Source organism: Hemitrygon akajei, chromosome 4, assembly GCF_048418815.1.
Source record: "Hemitrygon akajei chromosome 4, sHemAka1.3, whole genome shotgun sequence".
Taxonomy (NCBI): domain Eukaryota; kingdom Metazoa; phylum Chordata; class Chondrichthyes; order Myliobatiformes; family Dasyatidae; genus Hemitrygon; species Hemitrygon akajei.
The window spans coordinates 153,312,962-153,333,351 of record NC_133127.1 but is presented as its reverse complement, the minus strand read 5'-3'; the positions used below and the strand labels follow the sequence as shown (position 1 = coordinate 153,333,351).

General features: G+C 38.7%; 1 protein-coding gene across 1 annotated transcript in view; it reads right to left on the bottom strand.

The window, feature by feature from the left end:
- The window catches only part of atm (ATM serine/threonine kinase), a 183,165-nt gene that overhangs the window by 35,023 nt on the left and 127,752 nt on the right, over window positions 1–20,390 (bottom strand). Inside the window, exons 58-63 of the mRNA XM_073043637.1 lie at window positions 19,818–19,983; window positions 16,810–16,896; window positions 15,618–15,732; window positions 15,445–15,508; window positions 10,927–11,075; window positions 3,587–3,761 (exon numbers count right to left, since the gene is read on the bottom strand). Of these exons, the coding sequence (XP_072899738.1) occupies window positions 3,587–3,761; window positions 10,927–11,075; window positions 15,445–15,508; window positions 15,618–15,732; window positions 16,810–16,896; window positions 19,818–19,983 (756 nt within the window). The remainder of the gene's footprint in view (window positions 1–3,586; window positions 3,762–10,926; window positions 11,076–15,444; window positions 15,509–15,617; window positions 15,733–16,809; window positions 16,897–19,817; window positions 19,984–20,390) is intronic.

Sequence of the window (20,390 nt, the reverse complement as noted above, 5' to 3'; positions counted from 1 at the left end):
TTCGGAGAATTTGGTGCATGATAAAGTAGGCCAAAATCAACATAGGTTCCTTAAGGGGAAATCTTGCCTGTCAAATCTGTTAGAATTCTTTGAGGAAATAGCAAGCAGGATAGAGAAAGAAGAGTCAGTGGATGTTGTTTATTTGGATTTTAACAAGGTGCTGCAACAAGATGATAACCCATGTTATTACAGGGAAGATACCAGCGTGGATAAAAGATTGGATGACTGGCAGGAAGCAGTCAGAATAATGGGGGCCTATTCTGGTTGGCTGCCAATGACAAATGGTGTTCTGTAGGGGTTGGTATTGACACCGCTCATTTTCACGTTATATGTCAATGATGGAGCTGATGGCTTTATGGCCAATTTGTAGGTACAAATTACAAAGATAGGTGGTGAGGTAGGTATTGTTGAGGAAGCAGGGAGTCTCCAGGGAGTCTTGGACAGATTGGGAGAATGGGCAAATAAGTATATTTAAAGCAAAGGTTAATAGGTTCTTGGTTAGTTAGGACATCACAGATTAGGGCAAGAAGGGAGGAGAATGGGGTGGAGATATATAATAAATCAGCCATGATGGAATGGTGGAGCAGAATTTTGGGCCAAGTGGCTCCTACAGCTTATGGTGTGCTGGAGGTGTAGACAGTATTAGTTATACCACATTACAGGAAAGTTGTCAATACACAGAGAGGACGTGGTGAACATTTAAGTGGTGCTAGGACTAGAAAATACTGGGGACAAAATAAGGCCAGACAACTATGGTTAGTTTCTTTGAAATAGATGAGAATAAAGGGAGAGTCAGTTGAGGATTTTAAACTATGGAAAACTATTTCCTTCAGCAGGATACATTTAATACAATTGATAGGATTAATTGATGCTTTAAATTATGCTTAATTTATCAATTTCAATAGAAGAGATTTTTCAGTGCTCAACAAAAGTATATTCCATTTAAAAGCAAGGACAGTAAGGCTGGGGAGAGCCAACCTTTTATAACTAAGGAAATAAAGGAAGGCATCAAACTAAAAGCTCATGGATACAAAGTCACCAAGAGTAGTGGGGAACTGGAAGATTGGGAAAAGTGATTAAAACAGCAATAATGAATCACTAAGCAAGTACTACTAGAAGGGGAGAAGGATTAATAAAGAAAACTAGCACAAAATAGAAAACCAGATTGCAAAAGTGTTTATACTCATATAAAGAGAAAAGGGTGGCTACAATAAATATGGATTTCTTGGAAGACAAAAGGGGAGAATTAATATTGGGTGATGGGGAAATGGCTTGTTTCTTGTTTCTACTGTGACGTTTTCGGTGTATCAGTTTCTACTATTTTGTTAAGCCATTCAACTTTTAACCAATTTGCAGTCCTTTTGCGCTTCACACCGTTAGCTTCTTTTGAATTCGACATAGTAAATGAATATTTTTTTCCAATAAAAACTTGGTAAGCTATCTACAGGATTTGAAACAGGTCTTTGTAAACTTTACGTTATGAACACTGTCCTCCAAAGATGGCTGCCGCCATGATGCAGCTGTACAAACCGGAACAGGAAAGGGGAGGTGATGTAAATTAGTGATGTGCATTGTGGTATTTGAAAAACCGACTAACTAGTTAACAGAAATATTTAGCTAAAAGGTTATTTTCAATAAGTATAATTATTAATTACTTATTTTAAGTAACTAACCTTTTGTGCACACATTAATTTCCTTTGTGCGCTGGTTGAAAAACGTGTGCGCGTGCACACACTCACAGCTTAGAGGGAACATAGACTCTGGATATGTCCTGATGGATTGGAAGTCAGTGAATGTCAAGTCACTGTTTTAAAAAAAAAAAGTAAGCAAAAGGCAGCTAACTATAGGTTAGTTAATTTAACTGTTGTCAGGAAAATACCTGAAGCTATCATTGGGGAAGAAATAGTGAGATATCTGGATATAAGTGGTTCCATCAGGCAGAGAGACAACAAAGATTAAGGAAGGGCAAGTCCTGTTTGGTAAACTTACTGGAGTTCTTTGAGGATATAATGAATGCAGTGGATTTAGGGAAACAGGTGGATGTTGCATACTTGAGTCGGCAAGGGTCTGGCAGGTGGAGAACAATACTGGTAAATGCGAGGCCGTACACTTGGAGGGAAATATCGAACATCAAATTATTATTAAAATGATGAAAGAATGCAGAATGTTATTGTGCAGAGGGACTTGAGAGTGCTGTTGCGTAAATCACAAAAGGTTGGTTTGCAAGTGCAATGGTTATCAAGAAGGCAAATGGAACATTGGTTTTTACTACGAGTGGGATTGAATTTGAGAGTGGAAGGTTCTGTGCTGCAGTGGTACAGGCTACTGGTGAATCCACAACTAGAAAATGGCATACTGTTCTCATCTCCTTACTTGAGGAAAGATATACTGGCTTTGGAGATGGTGCAGAGAAGGTTCGCCAGCTTGATTCAGGAGATGAGGGGGTTAGCCTATGAAGAAAGATTGAATCGCCTGGGAATATATTTATTTGAATTCAGAAGGATGAGAGTGGATCTTATAGAAGTTCAAAAAGAAAATTCACTGAAAAATATTAGGATTTAAACAAACAGCTGCAACAAAAGAATCTTGTTTGGCTTCTGAAAGTCTCTGTTATAATTGAGGTGGTTTTAAGTACCCGAGACTCGTACTAACCAATTTTGTTGAACACATGGAAGAGAGCTAAAATGCACAAGGGCAAAGTCCTGTATTTAGAAATAGCACGGCAGTATTTTTATACTGGCTTTGTACCTTTCCAAAAGGTTAACAGAACATACTACTTCATCCGGTAAAGGATAAAATGTACTGCAGAGGTACTAATAAACAGAATGTTTTTTTTTAAAAGTATAGATAAGGTGCTTTATAATACAAAATGGATATTTCAGACCACAGGATTTCATTACAAATTCATTGTTAACATTATAAAGACAATATACAACTTTCAGTAGGCACAAATAATTAAATCTAATGTGCAGTAGATTCAAGTTCCAGTTCTTGTCCAAAATTAATCATTGAACATTTTAGTCAAAATTTATGTCTGTACAAAATGAAAATTATCTTATGTTAATTGTACAATATAGTATAGTTACACATAACTCTAGCTGACAAAAATAAAGATTTAGAGTGTTTGTAGACACTTCCTTTTTGCATAGGTTCCATATTGCAGCCTGAGTCTAAAGGCAAATTGGAGATGACAGAGTAAATTCACTGAATCCAAACTACCGATGAGAAACCATGATCAGGTCAGAGGTTCAAGAAGAATCTGCTGTAGGTCTGAGAGCTATAGACTGATGAATTCCTGCGTTCTGTATGCACATACGTATACTATATAAGACTAGTTTGAAAGCTGAAATAGCAAGCAAGGTGTGAAACTGACTGAGTTTAAAATGAGTAGTTTAACTACGAAAGCTTTTCCAATTTTTGCCCTTGACATAGCCTTGCTACTTTCGGCATTGAAGAGTGGCACTTTGCTGTTTTAGTGTCACCTCATGTTACCAGGTAATTACAATGGGAAAAAATTGTTACATGACAAGCATTTCATCTAGTGGTACACATTTATATATACACACAAGTATTGTATTGATCATACCCAAGGTTGCCAGCCTGGGAAGAGACGACTGAGGTTCTTCGGATCTCTAGCTTGTTGTATGAGTAGATTCACCTGCCCACCCACACTGAGGACAGCACCTTCTTCAACTCCCTTCAACTTCTCCTGCAATCTCAGAAGTACACGTTCTGCCACTTTATTGATGCTCTTTGTATCGCTGTTGAAAGAAAAACATGGCAGATAACTTTGGACCTGTGCCAGATGCAAGATGCAACTGTTTGCAATCCTTAATCATAGAAAAGACAAAGCAATTCATAGAACCTTAACAGATAAAAATCAATACTAATCCCAAGGGAAGTGTGCAGCTTCCCAGCTTTTCTCTTGCACTTTCTCTCCCAAATTTCCTGCTAATTTCCCCACGTTGTGAGGTCAGTGCTAAAGATTATCCCAGCAAAGTAAACAAACTTTCTATGGACCTTGAGTCATACACTCAAAATAAAGGTCAACCATTCACAACAAAAATAAGAAAAAATCCATAACTCAAAAAGGAAATGAATTTTTGGAACTCCCTACTGAAGGCAGCTTTGAGCCAGTCATTGAGTCAAGATAATCAAGGAGATATTCAGATATTAAGAGAAACATTGGATATAAGGTTACAGCTGGAAAGTGATGAAGTGAATGATCATCCTTGATCTTATTGATTGGTCACTGAGGGGCACAGAAGACCAAAGCAACTTAAGATTATGTGTAGGAGAAAAATTAGGCCATTTGGACCATCGAGTGTGCTCTGTCATTTTATCATGGCTGATCTATTTTATCTCTCAGCCCCAGTCTCCTGCCTTCTCTTCATTCCCTGACCATACAAGAATCTATCAGCCTCCACTTAAATATACATAAAGATTTGGCCTCCGTGGCTGCCTGTGGCAATGAATTCCAGATTCACCACTCTCTGGCTAAAGAAATTCTTCCTTATCTCCATTCTAAACTGACACCCCTCTATTCTGAGGCTTTGTCCTCTGGTCTTAGACACTCCCTCAATAGGAAATATCCTCTTCACATCCATTCTATCAGGGCCTTTTACAATTAGATTTCAATTAAGTCACCCCTCATTCTTCTAAATTCCAGTGGAACAGGCCCAGAGCCATCAGATGCTCTTCATATCACAGCCATTCAATCCTGGAATCATTTCTGTGAACCTCCTTTGAGCCCTCTCCAGTTTCAGCACATCCTTTCTAAGGAAAGCGGCCCAAATCTGCTCACAATACTCCAAGTGAGGCCTCACCAGTGCCTTATGACGTCTCAACATTTCATCCTTGCTTTTATATTTTAGTCCTCTTGAAATGAATGCTAATATCACATTTGCCTTCCTTACCACAGATTCAATCTGCAAATTAAACTTTAAGGAATCCTGCACAAGGACACCCAAATCCCTTTGTGCCTCTCCACTTAGAAAGTGTCAAACTGTTAATTTCTTCTACCAAAGTGTATGACCATACACTTCCCAACACTGTATCCCATCTGCCATTCTTTGCCCATTCTCCTAATCTGTCGAAGTCCTTCTGTGGCTTCCTAATTTCCTTAAAACTACCTGCCCCTCCACCTATCTTCATACTGTCTGCAAACTTTGCATCAAAGCCATCAATTCCATCATCAATCATTGACATATAATGTAAAAAGAAACGGTCCCAACACAGACCCCTGAGGAACACCACTAGTCACCGGCAGCCAACCAAAAAAGGCTCCCTTTATTCCCACTCCTTTCCTCCCGCCAATCAGACACTGCTATCCATGCTAGAATCTTTCCTGCCATACCATGGGTTCATAGCTTGTTTAAGCAGCCTCATGTGTGGCACTTTGTCAAAGGGCTTCTGAAAATCCAAGTGCATAACATCAACCAATTCTCCTTTGTCTATCCTTCACAGCCCTGTATATTTGTGCGTCCACTTCGATGGAACTGTTACAAAGGATGAACAACTCTGATGGGCAGAAGGGTGCAGAGTTGCCCATGCCCCTTTTGGAGAATCGCAAACCGTTACTATTTCGATGCTGCTAACAAGGAAGTAAGAGAGACAAAAGAAAACATGCCAGGACAGCTGTTACTGATAACAGCTCATAAGAGAGACACAGATAAGAGGTTAACAAGTTGGAACTTCTGCTATTGATAAGAGAGGAGAGGAGCCATTGATTTACTGTTATTGTCTTTTGGAGAAGGATTGTTTACTTGGTACTATTCTATTCATTGAAATTCTTCAGTGGTCAGCTGGAGTGGGCTGGTTTGATGAGCTAAGCCATTCAAAACTGACTGACACTTGAAACCCCGTGAGTGGGGATAAAAGTGAAGTCTGGGGTGACACCCCTTAAGACGCACCAGGAGACACACTAGTGAGCATCAGACACCCACGAGAAAGTGTGGGGCATCGGAGACCGAACGAAGGATCGGTAAATTTTAACTCTCAGTGTTTATAGCAAGGTTGGTGGGGACTTGTGTGTGTGTCCACCCTTGCCTGGGTGACGAGTCCACCACGGAAGAACGGTCTAGTTAAAGGACGGAGGGGTCATACTTGAATGGCCACAGCAACAACACATCGACGGATCAAGATCGTAAAGGAAGGTTGGCAAGACAATAGCTGTTACTGTTCGCTCTCTCTCTCTCTCTCTCTCTCTTCAACAATTACTACACATCGACCAACAACTATCTCAGCCTGCATGAACTGAACTGAACTTCATATTTCCATGTGACAATTCATTATCCCCTAGACAACGATAGAGCTTGTTTATTATTGATTACTATTATACCCACACTTTTAGGTTTAGTATTGCTAATGTATATTATCTGTATATTTGCATTGATATTGTTTTGTATATTTTTACTAATAAACACTGAAAATAGCACCACCAGACTCCAACGGCCACTTCTATCTTTGCTGGTAAGACACCCAGTTATGGGGTACGTAACAGAACTCACACCTGTATTCCAAGCCCCCTCTGTCCTACAACAGTACCCAGGGCATTTCCTTAGGGAAGGCTTTAGGAGAGGGTGCAGAAGGCAATTACTCAAATGGTACCTGAGACTTAAATTTTCGGCAAAGTCTAGACTGATAGCTTTCCTAACCTCCAAAGAGGTTTCATGAGAACATTGACGGAAATGTTCAATATCTTGAAGGTCTGTAGGTTCAGATGGAACACTTTTTTAAAGTGGCAACAGAAATATCTTCCTTTTCTGCTACATGGTTCTATAACATGCTTGGCATGGATCAGTAAAAGTTTGGTTAAAATAGTGAGTTTTATAAGGAGAATGGGTCTAATGGAGGGGAATGAGGTAGGGAGCCAGACAGATTTAGGGCACAAATTAGATGACTTGAAGGGTTACTGAGCTGGAGGTTAGAGTGAAGTCAGAGGTCCCCAAGTGAGATTTGAAATTCAGAATTCATTCAACAACTTCAGTGAATAAATCCCAATGTAGGGCAGCAAAAGCCCATGGTGCAGCACAGAATATATACATTAGAATTTTGGAAGGCATAAGCCTTCCATAAAATGTGGTTCACTGTAGCAACAACAGTAAACATTGGAAAATAATGAGAACCAAAGTATAATTCAAGTAGTTTCATACAGCTCTTTAATTGCTCAATCCTAATAATTCAACATTATTTCATTTCTTTGATTTGAGCTGATAACATGTTTTGGGGTTCAAGCTGGGCAATTTTCTTCTGCTAGGTAATGTAAAGATTGTGAATACGTAAGTCAAGTTGAATTTAATGTCACCTGCACATGTATGGTATGGTTTTGGTACAGAATCTCCATTTAGTAATTTAACCTTTAAAATCAGACATTTAAAAAGTGCTGGTTTACAAGAGTTTTCCCGGTAAACACAGAACTGGACAAAAAGATTTTAAAAATTCAGAGTTGTTATAAAACAGGAGCCCATTAGAGCAATGCAGTTAGCTCCATTCACCAGTTCTTTCTCAATAGACAGTGCTTTTATTTTGGCTACTTATCTACTTTCTGAATAGCAGAATTGAATCTGCTTTCATCTACTTTTAAGGCACCTTTTTGTGTTGTATTTTATTCACTTGGCATTCATATTAATTGTGTTCTTTGGTTTCAAGTCATTCACCAACAGAAATAAAGTTTCTTTCTTACTTTGTGTCAATTCTTCATTATTTTCAGTATTTAATAAAACATGTTTCCCAGCCTTTTCTGCTCATAGGAGAGCAAATTCACAGAATATGCTCATCCCTGGGACCATTCCAGTTGTTACTTCTTGGGCCTAGGCTTTCACTTTCTTCCTAAAGTGCAGTGCCCAGAATCACTCACAATCCTACAGCTGGGGTCAAAGCAGTACTTGCCTTTCTTTGTTAAGTTAAAAGGATTCCTATTTAATGATATATTATCAACTGATTACTTTTATCAGATGAAGCTCTAAAATTAGCATTATTTGTCATATGTACATCAAAACATAAGAGTGAAATGTGTCATATCTGTCAACAACCAACACAGTTCAAGGATGTACAGGGGGCAGTCCACAAGTGTTGCTATGCTTTAGATGCTAACAAAGCATGCGCACAATTTATTAACCCTAATCCGCATGTGTTTTGTTTTGGGATGTGAGAAAAAACTGGAGCATCCAGAGGAAACCCATGCATTTACAGGGAAAACAATAGAATTTCCTGACAGTAGTGGAAAATGAACTTCAATCTTCCGATTGCCGGCACAGTAAAGCATTACATTAACCATTATATTGTCGTGCCCCACCCCCCCCCCCCGTACCACTACATTTTCCAATGGTCCTGTAATTGCAGAAATGTCATGCCTACTTAATGCATGCAATCTAATTTTATGGCCTTGAATTTTTAAAAGGTGTATGCAATGAGTTTGCAGGTGCCAATGAAGCTGAACTGTTTGTCCTTTTTGTTTACCTCATTTTTTAAAGAAAGGCGTGCAACTTGTTTTGCTATTTTTTAGTTCACTGCTGACTTTTACTGTTGTTAGTGCATCTATTCAAGTGAGTTGTGGACACTAGATTGTTTAGCATCTTTGGAATTTCCCTTAATTGCAGCATGAGGATCACTACAAGCAGACCGGACCCTAATCGAGGAAGGAGGCATTCAAAAGTAATTCCACCACTACTTCAGTACATCTGAAAAAATCCAATTTGCAGATTATTTTCAGGAAAGGGACATTAGAAAGACTAAAATTCAAGGCCTTCAGAACTCCAGCACAACCTAAGGATTGCTGATGTGCTGGCTGCATAATAAAAGTCAGCAACCATTGTGGATGTGGGCCTGCCTCTCAGGTATTGCTGAATTAGTATTTCATGTTTTTCTCCAATGCCCAATGAATCTGAGCTTCACATGAGCCTTACATAGAAATGTAGGATATTATTGAATGCTGCTAGTTGGAAAGGTATTGTCTGTCTCCAGTGACTTTAAACTTTGTCCTGTGGCCATTTCAGGCTCAGGCAGAAACAACTGGTGGTGCACGAATGCATAAGGCAGGTGACTGCTGCCTTCCTTTCCAGGATGGCCAGCGCTGATGAGGGCAGTCAGGAAAAATAGGTGATCAGTTATTTTGGCTCTGGCTGGCTTTCTGTGGGTGTAGACTGGCATCATCTATATAGGTACAGCTAGCAAAGAACCTTAGAACAGGATTGTCCATTGAACATTGTCCATGTTGAACAAAACAAAAACTGTCTTTCTACAAGTGTGCATCAAATTTATAGATAGCTAGCATTTTATCTTAGTCCTCAGTTAGTGCATCCTCTCGCCCTGTTCTTTCACCTTCAAGCAGCCAATTACATTACCATTCAGAGTCCAGGACACTTAAGTTCTTCTTGGGCTTCCAGTCGGGTTCAGAGATTGATTATAACCAACGTTTCGATAACAAGCTCTGCCATCTTCTACAGGAATGTGCGTGACAATTCCACGTGAAGAGACTACATAGTCTGTTCACGTTGATGTCCGCAGCGGATCTAGTGTAATGGATATGCAAAACCACTGTGGAATGCAACCTCATGAACATCGGGATGATGTCTTTGTTCCAGCATCTCAGAGGGAAGCTAAAGAACAAAGAAGCCTCGTCTTCTCTTTATGCAATGATACAAAGCGACGGATATTGCAATAAACTTCCTCCCCTTAGAGGTAAGTGGGGAAAAAATGTTCTAGTGCTTTTCAAGTGTATATGATGAATAAACTCTTTAGGATCATCCCTGAAGATGATGACAGAGTTTGTCATCGAAACGCCGGTCATTATTGATACCTGCACCTGGCTTGAAGCCCCGAGAAGAGTTTATTTGTCATATACACTGGGAAAGCACTAGATTCTTTTTCACAAGGACACTCTCTTAAAATGTGGCTCTTTACACCAGTGAGGAGCCCCCCAAAAAGGTCTTGGAACTTGGAACCAAAACCACTTGTTGATGAGAAATCTCATTATGCACAGTACTTGTTTAATGAAGATGTGCTTCAGGTGCTTGACAGATATGGATGTATCCTAAACACACCGGCTTTGGACTCCAAGACTGATGGTGATCGGTTGCATTTCAAATGAGAATATGCAGTAGTGAGATTTGAAAGCGCGGGAAGAAGGTGCAGGTAATACAAAAGATGCAGTAAAGAGCACTACCTGGGAGGCAGATGTTTTGGTCATCCACTAATTAGAGATATAAATGTCAAAGTCCCTTTTCCTGCCACCAATCCAAACCAATTCAGCAAATAGCAATGTTTCCCCTTCCCAAAAGCAGACACTATAACAGCAAGTAAGATTCAATTCTTTAGATGCATGAAAATAAACACTTAGTTGTAAAATGTAAAACACCAACAATCTCTTTGTATTTACCAAAGATAGGGGCTGACTGGTAAAATATTAGTTTTGATAGAATATTGCTACTCTCCTTGTCTTTGCTACCAACTCCCAAGTCTACAAACTTTCACACTTGCAAAGTTCCTTTCAAAACCAATGCTAAAGTGAGAACTGTATATTGTCCTTTCGTAAGTTTAAACTAAGTGGCTGTGAATCCTGGAAATAAAGTTAATGCCCTGGGTGTACTGAGAAGCTTGGTAACATAATGCACAAAAATTGTGATCTGACACTTTCTGTCCCTCATCTCCACAATCCCAGTTAACTCTGTCTTTCTCCCAATTTTAAAAATAATTTAATGAATTTTACTTTATTCCTAGCACCTGCTTGTCAAATTAGCCCATTTTGCTCAACCTACGGAATATTCTGCTCCTTAATACAATTCGTAACAATGAGGTAATATACACAAAAAGCTGGAGAAACTCAACAGGCCAGGCAGCATCTATGGAAAAGAGTACAGTTGACATTTTGAGCTATGTAACTTTGACATTGATTGTTGTATATTTCAAAATCATGTTGATCCTTACGTAGTCTTTCCATCACATTCTGTATCTTCTCCAGCCACAGTGGAGTTCAGTGTAGAGTGAAGGTCTGCATCTTCTTCAGGTCTCTGTTGTAGGTAAAGTGCTTTTAAAGGATTCATGGTCCAGTCAAAAAGAGGATCATACAGCAGCACCTAGAGAGCAAGAATAGGTATGATAGATACTCATAACTAAGAGCAGTGGTATGTCTTGATAAAAAAAAAATCCCCTTTCATTTTGAATTGACGTTAATGATTTACTGACTTTACTGGCACTTACAGCCTCAAACAAGGTACACTGACTGTGACAAAATCATTCAATGCTGTAATTACTTAAAAGACCAGCAGGTCAATAGCAGATGTCATCTCATTGGCTCTTCACTCATCCCTGGAATATCTGGACAGTTGCAAGAAAGTTTGTGAACCCTCTGTAATTACATGATTTTCTGCACTGATTTATGCAGAAAACCAGGTAGTTGCAAAGGGGTCATACACTTTTCTTTGAAACTTGTAGAATCAAAATGCTCTTCATTGACTAGTTTGACATCCTCTCAAAACTAATCAATAAGCTTCAAAACATAGGCCTCAATACTCAATACCTCCTTGTGCAAATGGATCTTCAATTTCCAAATCTGTAGACCCAGTCAATTTGGATTGGCAACATCTCTTCCGCAATCTCCATCAGCACAGGTGTATCACAGATCTATGTGCTTAGGCCCATACTCTACCTGCTTTAAACTTATGACTGTGAGGCTAAGCACAGCCACAATGTCATATTTAAGCTTGCTGCGGACACTGCCATTGGCTGAGTCAAAGGTGGTGACAAATCTACATATAGGAGAGAGATTGAAAATCTGGCTGAGTGGTGCCACAATAACTTCACTCACTCAATGTCAGCAAGATCAAGAGCTGATTTTTTACTTCGGAGGAGGGTTCCAGAGGTACACGAGCCAGGCCTCAATGGGAGGGAATCAGAGATGGAGTAGGTCAGCAACTTAAATTTTCTCAGTGTTATCATTTCAGAGGATCTGTCCTGAGTCCAGTATGTAAGTGCCATTATGAAGAAAACATGGCAGCGTCTCTACTTTCTCAGAAGTGTGCGAAGATTTGGCTTGTTATCTAAAATTTTGACAAACTTCTGTAGGTGTGCGGTGCAGACTATATTGACTCATTGCATCACGGCCTGATATGGAAACGCCAATGTCCTTGAAAGGAAATGCCTACAAAAAGTGGATACAGCCTAGTCCATCATGGGTAAAGCTATACTGAGCACATCTATACTGAGTGCAGTTGCAGGAAAGCACCATCTATCATCAAAGACTCCCACCATCCAGACCATGCTCTCTTCTCGCTGCTGCCATATGGGAGAAGGTACGAGACTCAGGACCCACATCACCAGGTTCAGTAACAGTTATTACCCTTCAATAATCAGGCTGTTGAACCAAACAGGATAACTTCCCTCTACTTAACTCATCCCATCATTGTACTGTTCTTATAACTTATGGACTCCCTTTCAAGGACTCTTCATCTCATGTCCTTGATATTTATTGCTTATTTGTTGTTGTTGTTATTATTATTGTATTTCTTTTTCTAGTTCAAGCTGGTAAAACCTGTACGGGCATAGCCAAACAAACTCATTTCTCAACTGCTTAGAAATTTTGGACTATTCTAGTGGTGTTTAGTATTGTGGCTTTCTGAAGACTTATGTAAATATTGCTCTGTAGGCCTAATTTGTTAATGGTATGCTAGAGAGTTTGGGATGATACCAGTTGTGGATACTACTATTGGAACAAAGTATATCCTGTTCATATTCCATAATCTTTCAATTTCCTCTTTTAATTCAGCATATTTCTGGTGCTTTTCCCTTGTTGATTTCTGTATGTTACATGTGCTTGGAGTGGCTTTATCTATTAAGTAAGTTGTTCTTGCTTGTTTATCCTGTAATATTGTATCTGAATAGTTATTAAAGATTGTTCTATTTGTAATAATAGATCAGTCATAATATAATTTGTTATATATGTTTTTTTATATTTGACTCCTAAAACTTGATCAGGCTTGTATTTATAGTTAGTTATGGAGTCTATTATGAGTTTGTATCTTAAAGCAAGATTTTGATGAATATTTGTCACTTCATTGTGTCTGCATATGTAATCAGATTGAGTTAAATTCCTACAGGATTCTGTAATATGTTGGATTGTTTCTGCTTTCTCTTGGCACTTTCTGCATATATTATCTTGAATTTGTTAGTTTTTTTATTATGTACTTTTGAATTTTTTTGTGTTAACCACCTAGTGCTGTATTGCCACAAGGAATCCCTGTTTCTGGGATGAGTCTCCAACTCTGAGCCAGGCGTTCAACACTTCCTTGTTGACATCTAGTCCACTCAGATCATGGGGATGTCTTCCATGGAGGGTCATACTCTTCTACTGGCTAACTTTTTTCTTCTGTAGTGATAATTTCTTCATTTTCTGGATTATGTTTTCACTTATGTTTAATAGTGTGTACTTCCTATCAGAATTGCTTATGCTTGCATGGAGCGCTGAATCTGTTTTTGTTGATGAAAATACTGGGGGTGGGGGGGGGGGGGGTGATTGATAAGTTTGTGGCCTACAGTAGAAGGAGTCAATTTTAGAAAACCTAGCACATTTATTTTTCAATACAGTCCCCTCCTACATTTACACACACAGTCCAGCAGACGTGGAGCATACAGATCTTGGACCTCCAGGAAGTGTCCACAACAGGGGTGATTGATAAGTTCATGGTCTAAGGTAGAAGGGGATGAGTTATACAGCTTTCATTACACGCACGTGCAGTTCAACTCTCTGAGTGATTAGGCAGGAAGTTTGAAGTTAATAATTGATCCCCTTCTAGTATACATTGTTTTTCCTAAAGTCTATCATTATTTTCTTTGTAAATTTTCCAGATCAACTTTAAACCAAGATATTATGCAAAAAGAATACTTTATAGCAAAAGTGTTTAATTTTTGTTAATTTTTTTACTATTCACTCTGTTTGGCAGTTTTTCTTAAGCCTTGGAGTAGATTCTGTCAAATGTTTTCCCTTTATTGCACTATTATCAATTTTCTCTGCTTGTTGATACCCAGATACTTGCATTTCATTGTTATTATTTATTTTTCATTCTTTCTGTATTTGCAGTTTGTTGTCTTTTGCTCGATGGTTGTTGGCCCGTCCTTTTGGGTGCGGTCTTTCGATTCTGTTGTATTTCTCGTATTTACCATAAATGCCCGCAAGAAAATTAATCTCAGGGTTGTTATGGTGACACATATGTACTTTGATAATAAATTTGAGAATTTTAGAAAGACAGCAAGGACTTTGGAAAAGAGTTAAGAGATCCAGAAAGGAGAAGGTTGTTACCAGGAATGGGACTGTACAGAGAATCCATAGAACAATGTGGAGCAGGTGTTATTGCTGGGATGTAGTGGGACTAGGCATTGAAAACCCTTCTTTAGGGAAGAGATTCTCATACAAGGGTGCCTGAGAATGAGGCCGAGTCTCTGGATAATTAAGATTCAGAGTAGGGCAGCAGTTTTGGACAAGTTTAATTTTATATGTGAAGGAGATTGGGAAACTAAGTAAGATTGTAGGAGTAGGTATGTTTGAAGGTGACAAAACAATGTGATTGAAATTGCGGCAGGTGGCTAATGACGTGGATGTATAAGTGAAAACAATGGAATGCAACATATAAAATTCAGCCTAAGGTAAAACAGAATACCAAAATGCAAATGATCTGTTGATGGATTTCATCAAAGGCATATTAGAATAAAATACTAATGAGGCTAAAAACTTCTTGAAGTTCAGAGGGAAGTCGTGACTTGCTCTGATTTCCTATCAGACAAGCAATTTAACAACAAAGCAGCAAGTCAATTGGCTAAGGTAAGTTTATGGATGATGTAAAGGAAATTGTCAATGCAAAACTTTTGATGGGCTCCAAAATGAATGAATGGGGCTAGGGAAAGGGAGAAAAAAGAAAAATAATTTTTGATAGATGGTAATGAATTCATGCAAGGGAAATCCGATGGAGCTGACTGAGAGAAGTACTTATGAAGGATGACACATTCAGCTATAATGAACAACAAAAAGTGGATTTTATATACTTCCTCAGAGTTGCACACTTTGATCAGAGCTGCTTCAGCATGGGAGATGGACAAAGGTCAGACTGAAGGATTTCAAACAGGAAGTTTCAGAAGAGAAAGAAAAGGAGCTGGAAGTCAACTCCTACATGATCTTAATAGGAAAGGCAAATTAGAGACTGAGTACTCGCAGAGTAAGATGGAAGAATGGAAAACAATATGGTATTAATTTCATTAGCTAGAATAAGGCAGTGTGGGGAAGAAAGTGAGGGAGAAACTGCATAAACATGGTTGCATTAACAAACTGAAGGCGATCAACTCAACTTGTAGACAATCAAATCCGTGAACTCCTTTTTATATAGCATTTGAGATGAGAATGGAAGTGGAAGTGTACCATTTATTGCAGCAATAAAGCAAGAGGTTTGATAGAGTTACCTCAACGATTGTTAGTAAGGCCTCCTGGGAATTTCGCATAACCTCCATTGTCTTTTCACAACATCTGTAAAATGGAGTATCACAAAATATTACTGGAGTTTTATAGTTTTTAAATTACTTTTTAACATAAATAACAATGTGAAGAAGGTATTATTTACAGAAGTATTCCTTACCTCCTGAAAACACCCTCCACTCCAGTGATGCCCATTCCATCAACAATGTCTCTAGTTAGACGGAATGGAACAGTTTCTGGTGTAGGAAGAATTTTACCTTGCTCAAAGGCAACCCCTATTGAGAGAAAACAAATGTATAAAAGATCAGATGAAAAAGCTGCATTTTAACTTAACCATTAATAAAATTCTCATAGTTCTATGCATCCCTTTAATTTTCCATAGCTGATGCTTCTAGTTAGAGTGCTCATATGGCCCTCCATGGGCCTAAATAGTTCAAAACAAAAACTTTTATTTTAAAAGGTGGTCGCACACAGCTAACATTTTGCTAACTTTGGCTTCATTCAGACAAAGTTACTGCATGACATCTCTGAAGGAAGTAATGTTACCTCTAGCACTGTGGGTGAGAGAAACAAATTGAAACCGCTCAAGCAAAAACATTTACATTTTAGGTCAATATTTTCTCTCATTCAAAGAGTATTCAGCATTAAATAGTGATGTACTGCATTTAATGGTTTAGTCCCTGTAAAAGTAGAGTGATGACCCATTTGTAATGTGGGCTTTCTACTATCACAGTTCCTGGCTCTTAACATTGGATAATATTAAAAAAATTACAGATGATGGCACTTATAGAAAACTATAATCTCACTTCATACTATCCAATAGCCCAATGGATCCCAAGGGTTTTAAATTAACACTTAACTCACAAGCCAATTTTGGCCATTAATCATAAATGAAATTCAGGCATCAGTTGGCACATTAATTTGTCCTCCTGTCCTCTTATTTTGGATGCTGTCTAACTTGTAACTGGTCTCAGAAATCATTTTTCTCAGTTTAATTTCAGTCAGTGGAATTACCGTTCCCATTAACTACATTTCAAAGGTGAAAGAATACTTCTATTTTTTTTTAACCCTTCCTTCTCCATCTGTCTTCCAGCACTGGAAATTGGCATCATGGCTCTTTGGTGGACTATTATGAGATTTGAAGATTTCCTTTATTCCTCATTGACGATATACTCATTTTTGAGTTAACACCTGACTTAGCACTTTGCTCATTCAGGCCCTAGTGGAGATCTTCAACTGCTGGAAACTGCAGGTATGTGATCCTTTACTCTCTTGCATATTTTCATAGTTATAAGTAACTTGCTAGATGTTGAACAGTGCATATGAGAATGTTATGATTATGAAAGGCTTACCTAGGTCTATATGCACAAGTTCAGCTGACTCTTCATCAATGAGGATGTTTTGTACATGTCTGTCACCAAGACCAACAATGTAGCATACTGCAATATAGAAAATTCCAGTAAAGTAACAGAATACTCAATAAACTGCAATTACAACATCTATTTTATGTAACATTTTTGCAAGCATGACTAATTTAAGATTATTTATCAGAGTATTTGTTTTTTTTCCTCCAATTTCTTTCCAATTCATGGCATAATAGTAAACAACCAATTTATGTTTATATAGCAGCTTTTATATAAAACAGTTGTGAGGTATGTAAAAAGTAACTAAAAGGAGACAACAAACCTAGGGAATATGAATAGTGATTCAACAAGGTATATTTTGATCTTGAAATATTAGAGGCAGTGAGGAATAACAGAAGTATTTCTGTTGATCAGTAGTGTCAGAGAAAGTTTACTTAATCCATGGCTTGGGGGAAGATGGAAGGTAAGCAGAGTGCTGCAAAAATTTGAAATCAGAGGAAGCATTTTTGATAGGGAGGAAACTAAAGTGAGACAAGGAAACATGACAAAAACATATCAAGCAAGGCCGGTGAACAACTTAAAGCTAAAAGTAGAGCTGTATGGTCCAATATGATATCTGCCGTGACTCTCACAAGGGGTGTGGCCAGAATGTTCAGTGCTCTCTGATTACCGAAGCAGCAGCTGAATTTCTGCCTGGGTTCAGCACGCTGGGCTCCTAACAATTCTTGGTTCTCTCATGTAATAGCAGGGAAACAAAAGCCCTGTCCTATTTTGGGGAGGAAAGTAGTGGATATGGCCTAGTCATGTGCTCCCCACCACTGAGCACTGGCTCAGGAAAGCAGCATCCATCATCAAGGACCCCAACCATCCAGCCATGCTCTCTTCTCACTGTTGCCATCAGGAAGAAGGTACAGGAGTGTTAGGACCCAAGTAATCAAGTTCAGAAACGGTCATTACCCCTCAGCCATCAGGCTCTTCAACCAGTGGGGATGATAACCTCATTCAACTTCACTTGTTCCATCACTGAAGTGTTCCCATAACCTTTGGACTCACTTTCAAGGATTCTTCATCTCAGGTTCTCAGCATTTATTGTTCAGAGCAGTCTTTCATTTATTCTACAGTGTTTCTTCAATTTATTGTGATTGCCCACAAGAAAATAAATCTCAATGTATATGGTGACATATTTACTGTATATTAATAAAATTACTTTCAGCATTTGAACTTAAGCCCACCCTCTCCAGCTCAGTGAGGACCAACTGAGAAATATCAGAAAGATCTTCCATGCCAATTACTTGGTAAAAAAGATGCAATTAAAAAAATGTCAAAAAATTAACAATTAAAGCAGCCTGCTTTCCACCCCCACCCTTCTAAAATGTGTCAATATCACTCTACAGCAGGGGTTCCCAACCTTTTTTATATTATGGACCAATACTACTAAGCAAAGGATCCATAGACCCCAGGTTGGGAACCCCTGCTTTATGACAACAAAGCTGAACAATGAATTATTTCCCTGACTACTCCTCTTATTGTAAACCTCTCTCCTCTCATCCCACAGTGATCTCAGTCAGACCCGGAGACCCCACTCTTTCCAAGGATCTCCCCAGTCAGAGGCTTCTTACTACCTAATATTCCAAAAGCACAGGTTCTCAGCACAGCTGGTTGGCTAGAAGAGGATGCTTCCCATGATACGGGAGGGGACCCAATTCACCAGCAGGTGGTTCCACAGAAGATCCAAAGCTTGATAATCATGAGGGACTCCACTGATTCAATCACCTTTCAGTCAGGACCATAAGCAACAGTTAACCCTCTCTCCATGGATCAGACATCTCAGCCCAAGGATTTCAAACCTCATGCACATGGGAATAAATCTCTCAGGATAAAGTTGCCATAATAGGTTCACAGTGTTTGCAACCTTACAGCTAATGCAGGTCCTCTCCACTCTTCCCTTGATGTCTCCACTTACACATTCTAACCAGCAGGAAGAACTCACTCGATTTTTCTCTCAGTTGAACTAGAAGCACTGAGATCAATTCTGAACAGCTAAATGGAGAATAATAATATAAGGTGTGCCTACTGAAGGTTTCTATTAAACAGTCTGCTCATCGATGTCTTGCTGCATCATCTGTCCCTACCTCACCTCTCCAGAAAGCTAATTCCCAAATTTGTACTTGAAGAATTAACTATAAACATGTAGTCCCTTCAATGCTGACTCTACATTCTTGTTTCACATTTTAACAGTGAAAGTTTGATGGCAGCTACATGGAGAACCCTGCAGCCGGTATGAGAGTTTCATGCCACACACCAAACTCATTAAACAATGAGCTTCTTCACATAGATGTTCCAACACTCTAAATTCATTCTATTTTGCCACTGATTAGGAGGGAGACATTAACAACTTGCTGCCTAAGAAAACATTAATCTAAGCTTACATTTGTTTAACAGCCTTTTCAAACCACCAGTTCAATTCCTGTATTAAGTGAATGTTCACCATGCTAGAACATAACACAAGGGGTCAGAAATAAAAACAGAAAATACTGGAAGCACTCAGCAAGTCTATGTTTATTTCAGATTTCTTTCCAATTCCGCCTGACAGTGTTCTTTTATTTTCATAACAGAGCCCCTCCTACAATTAGTTACTAGTGAATCCTAGTTACACCAAGATTCAAACTGTCACATCAACAGAAGTCCATTATTAACCATTTCTGGACTGAGTAAGCCCGCTGTGCAGTCGACCAGCACTATTAATTTCTCTGAATAACCTAATATGCAGCAGCAGTGTAAATTAAACTGTGACACATACCGGAGGAACCCCTGCTGACCAAAGGTGTGCTCTGTGACCAAGAATGTTACTATTGGACTTAGAATACACATACAACATCTTGAAAATACTAAATGAAGTAGGCCACAAAACCCCCCAGAATTACATTTTGTGTAATAATCAAGTAATCTGAAAACCACTTTGATAACTTAAAATGCAATAACAAACACTGACATACCAATTGAAGATGTAGCTACACTTCGAGTATATCCAAGCCGCTTTTCAAACCATACAGCTGGATCCAAAAATTTTTCCATAAAGAAATATCGGAAGACAGGCCGGAAATTCTTACAGACATCCATGAAGGCTTGATATTTACCTTCAAAACTCAGTTTCTGTGCTTCCTGTAATGATAAGTTGCATCTTATGGTCCAGCACTTGGTGCTTCTATTGATGTTTAGTTATTGAAGATTATTTTTATTTTTACCACCATGTGATATTAACAAGGTAGGCACATAGATTCCTGTCTGTAACATACTCCTTTTCTTCATCTACATCACTGTTTTTAATATTCACCAACCGATCTCACATTTAACAAACCATTTAAGAAGTGTCCATAATGTTTCTTGTGTTGCTTGCAAACACACATAGGTTATACTAGATATGAAAGAGAGACTTTCTTCCATATGGTGATAAGTGAACCAGATGGATTTTTATTACTAGCTGGACTACAATTGGTGCTTCTAAATCAGTGTTTCTCAAGGGAACAGCTGTTGGAAGTAGTGAGGTAGATAAAGGTAACTGGATTGCA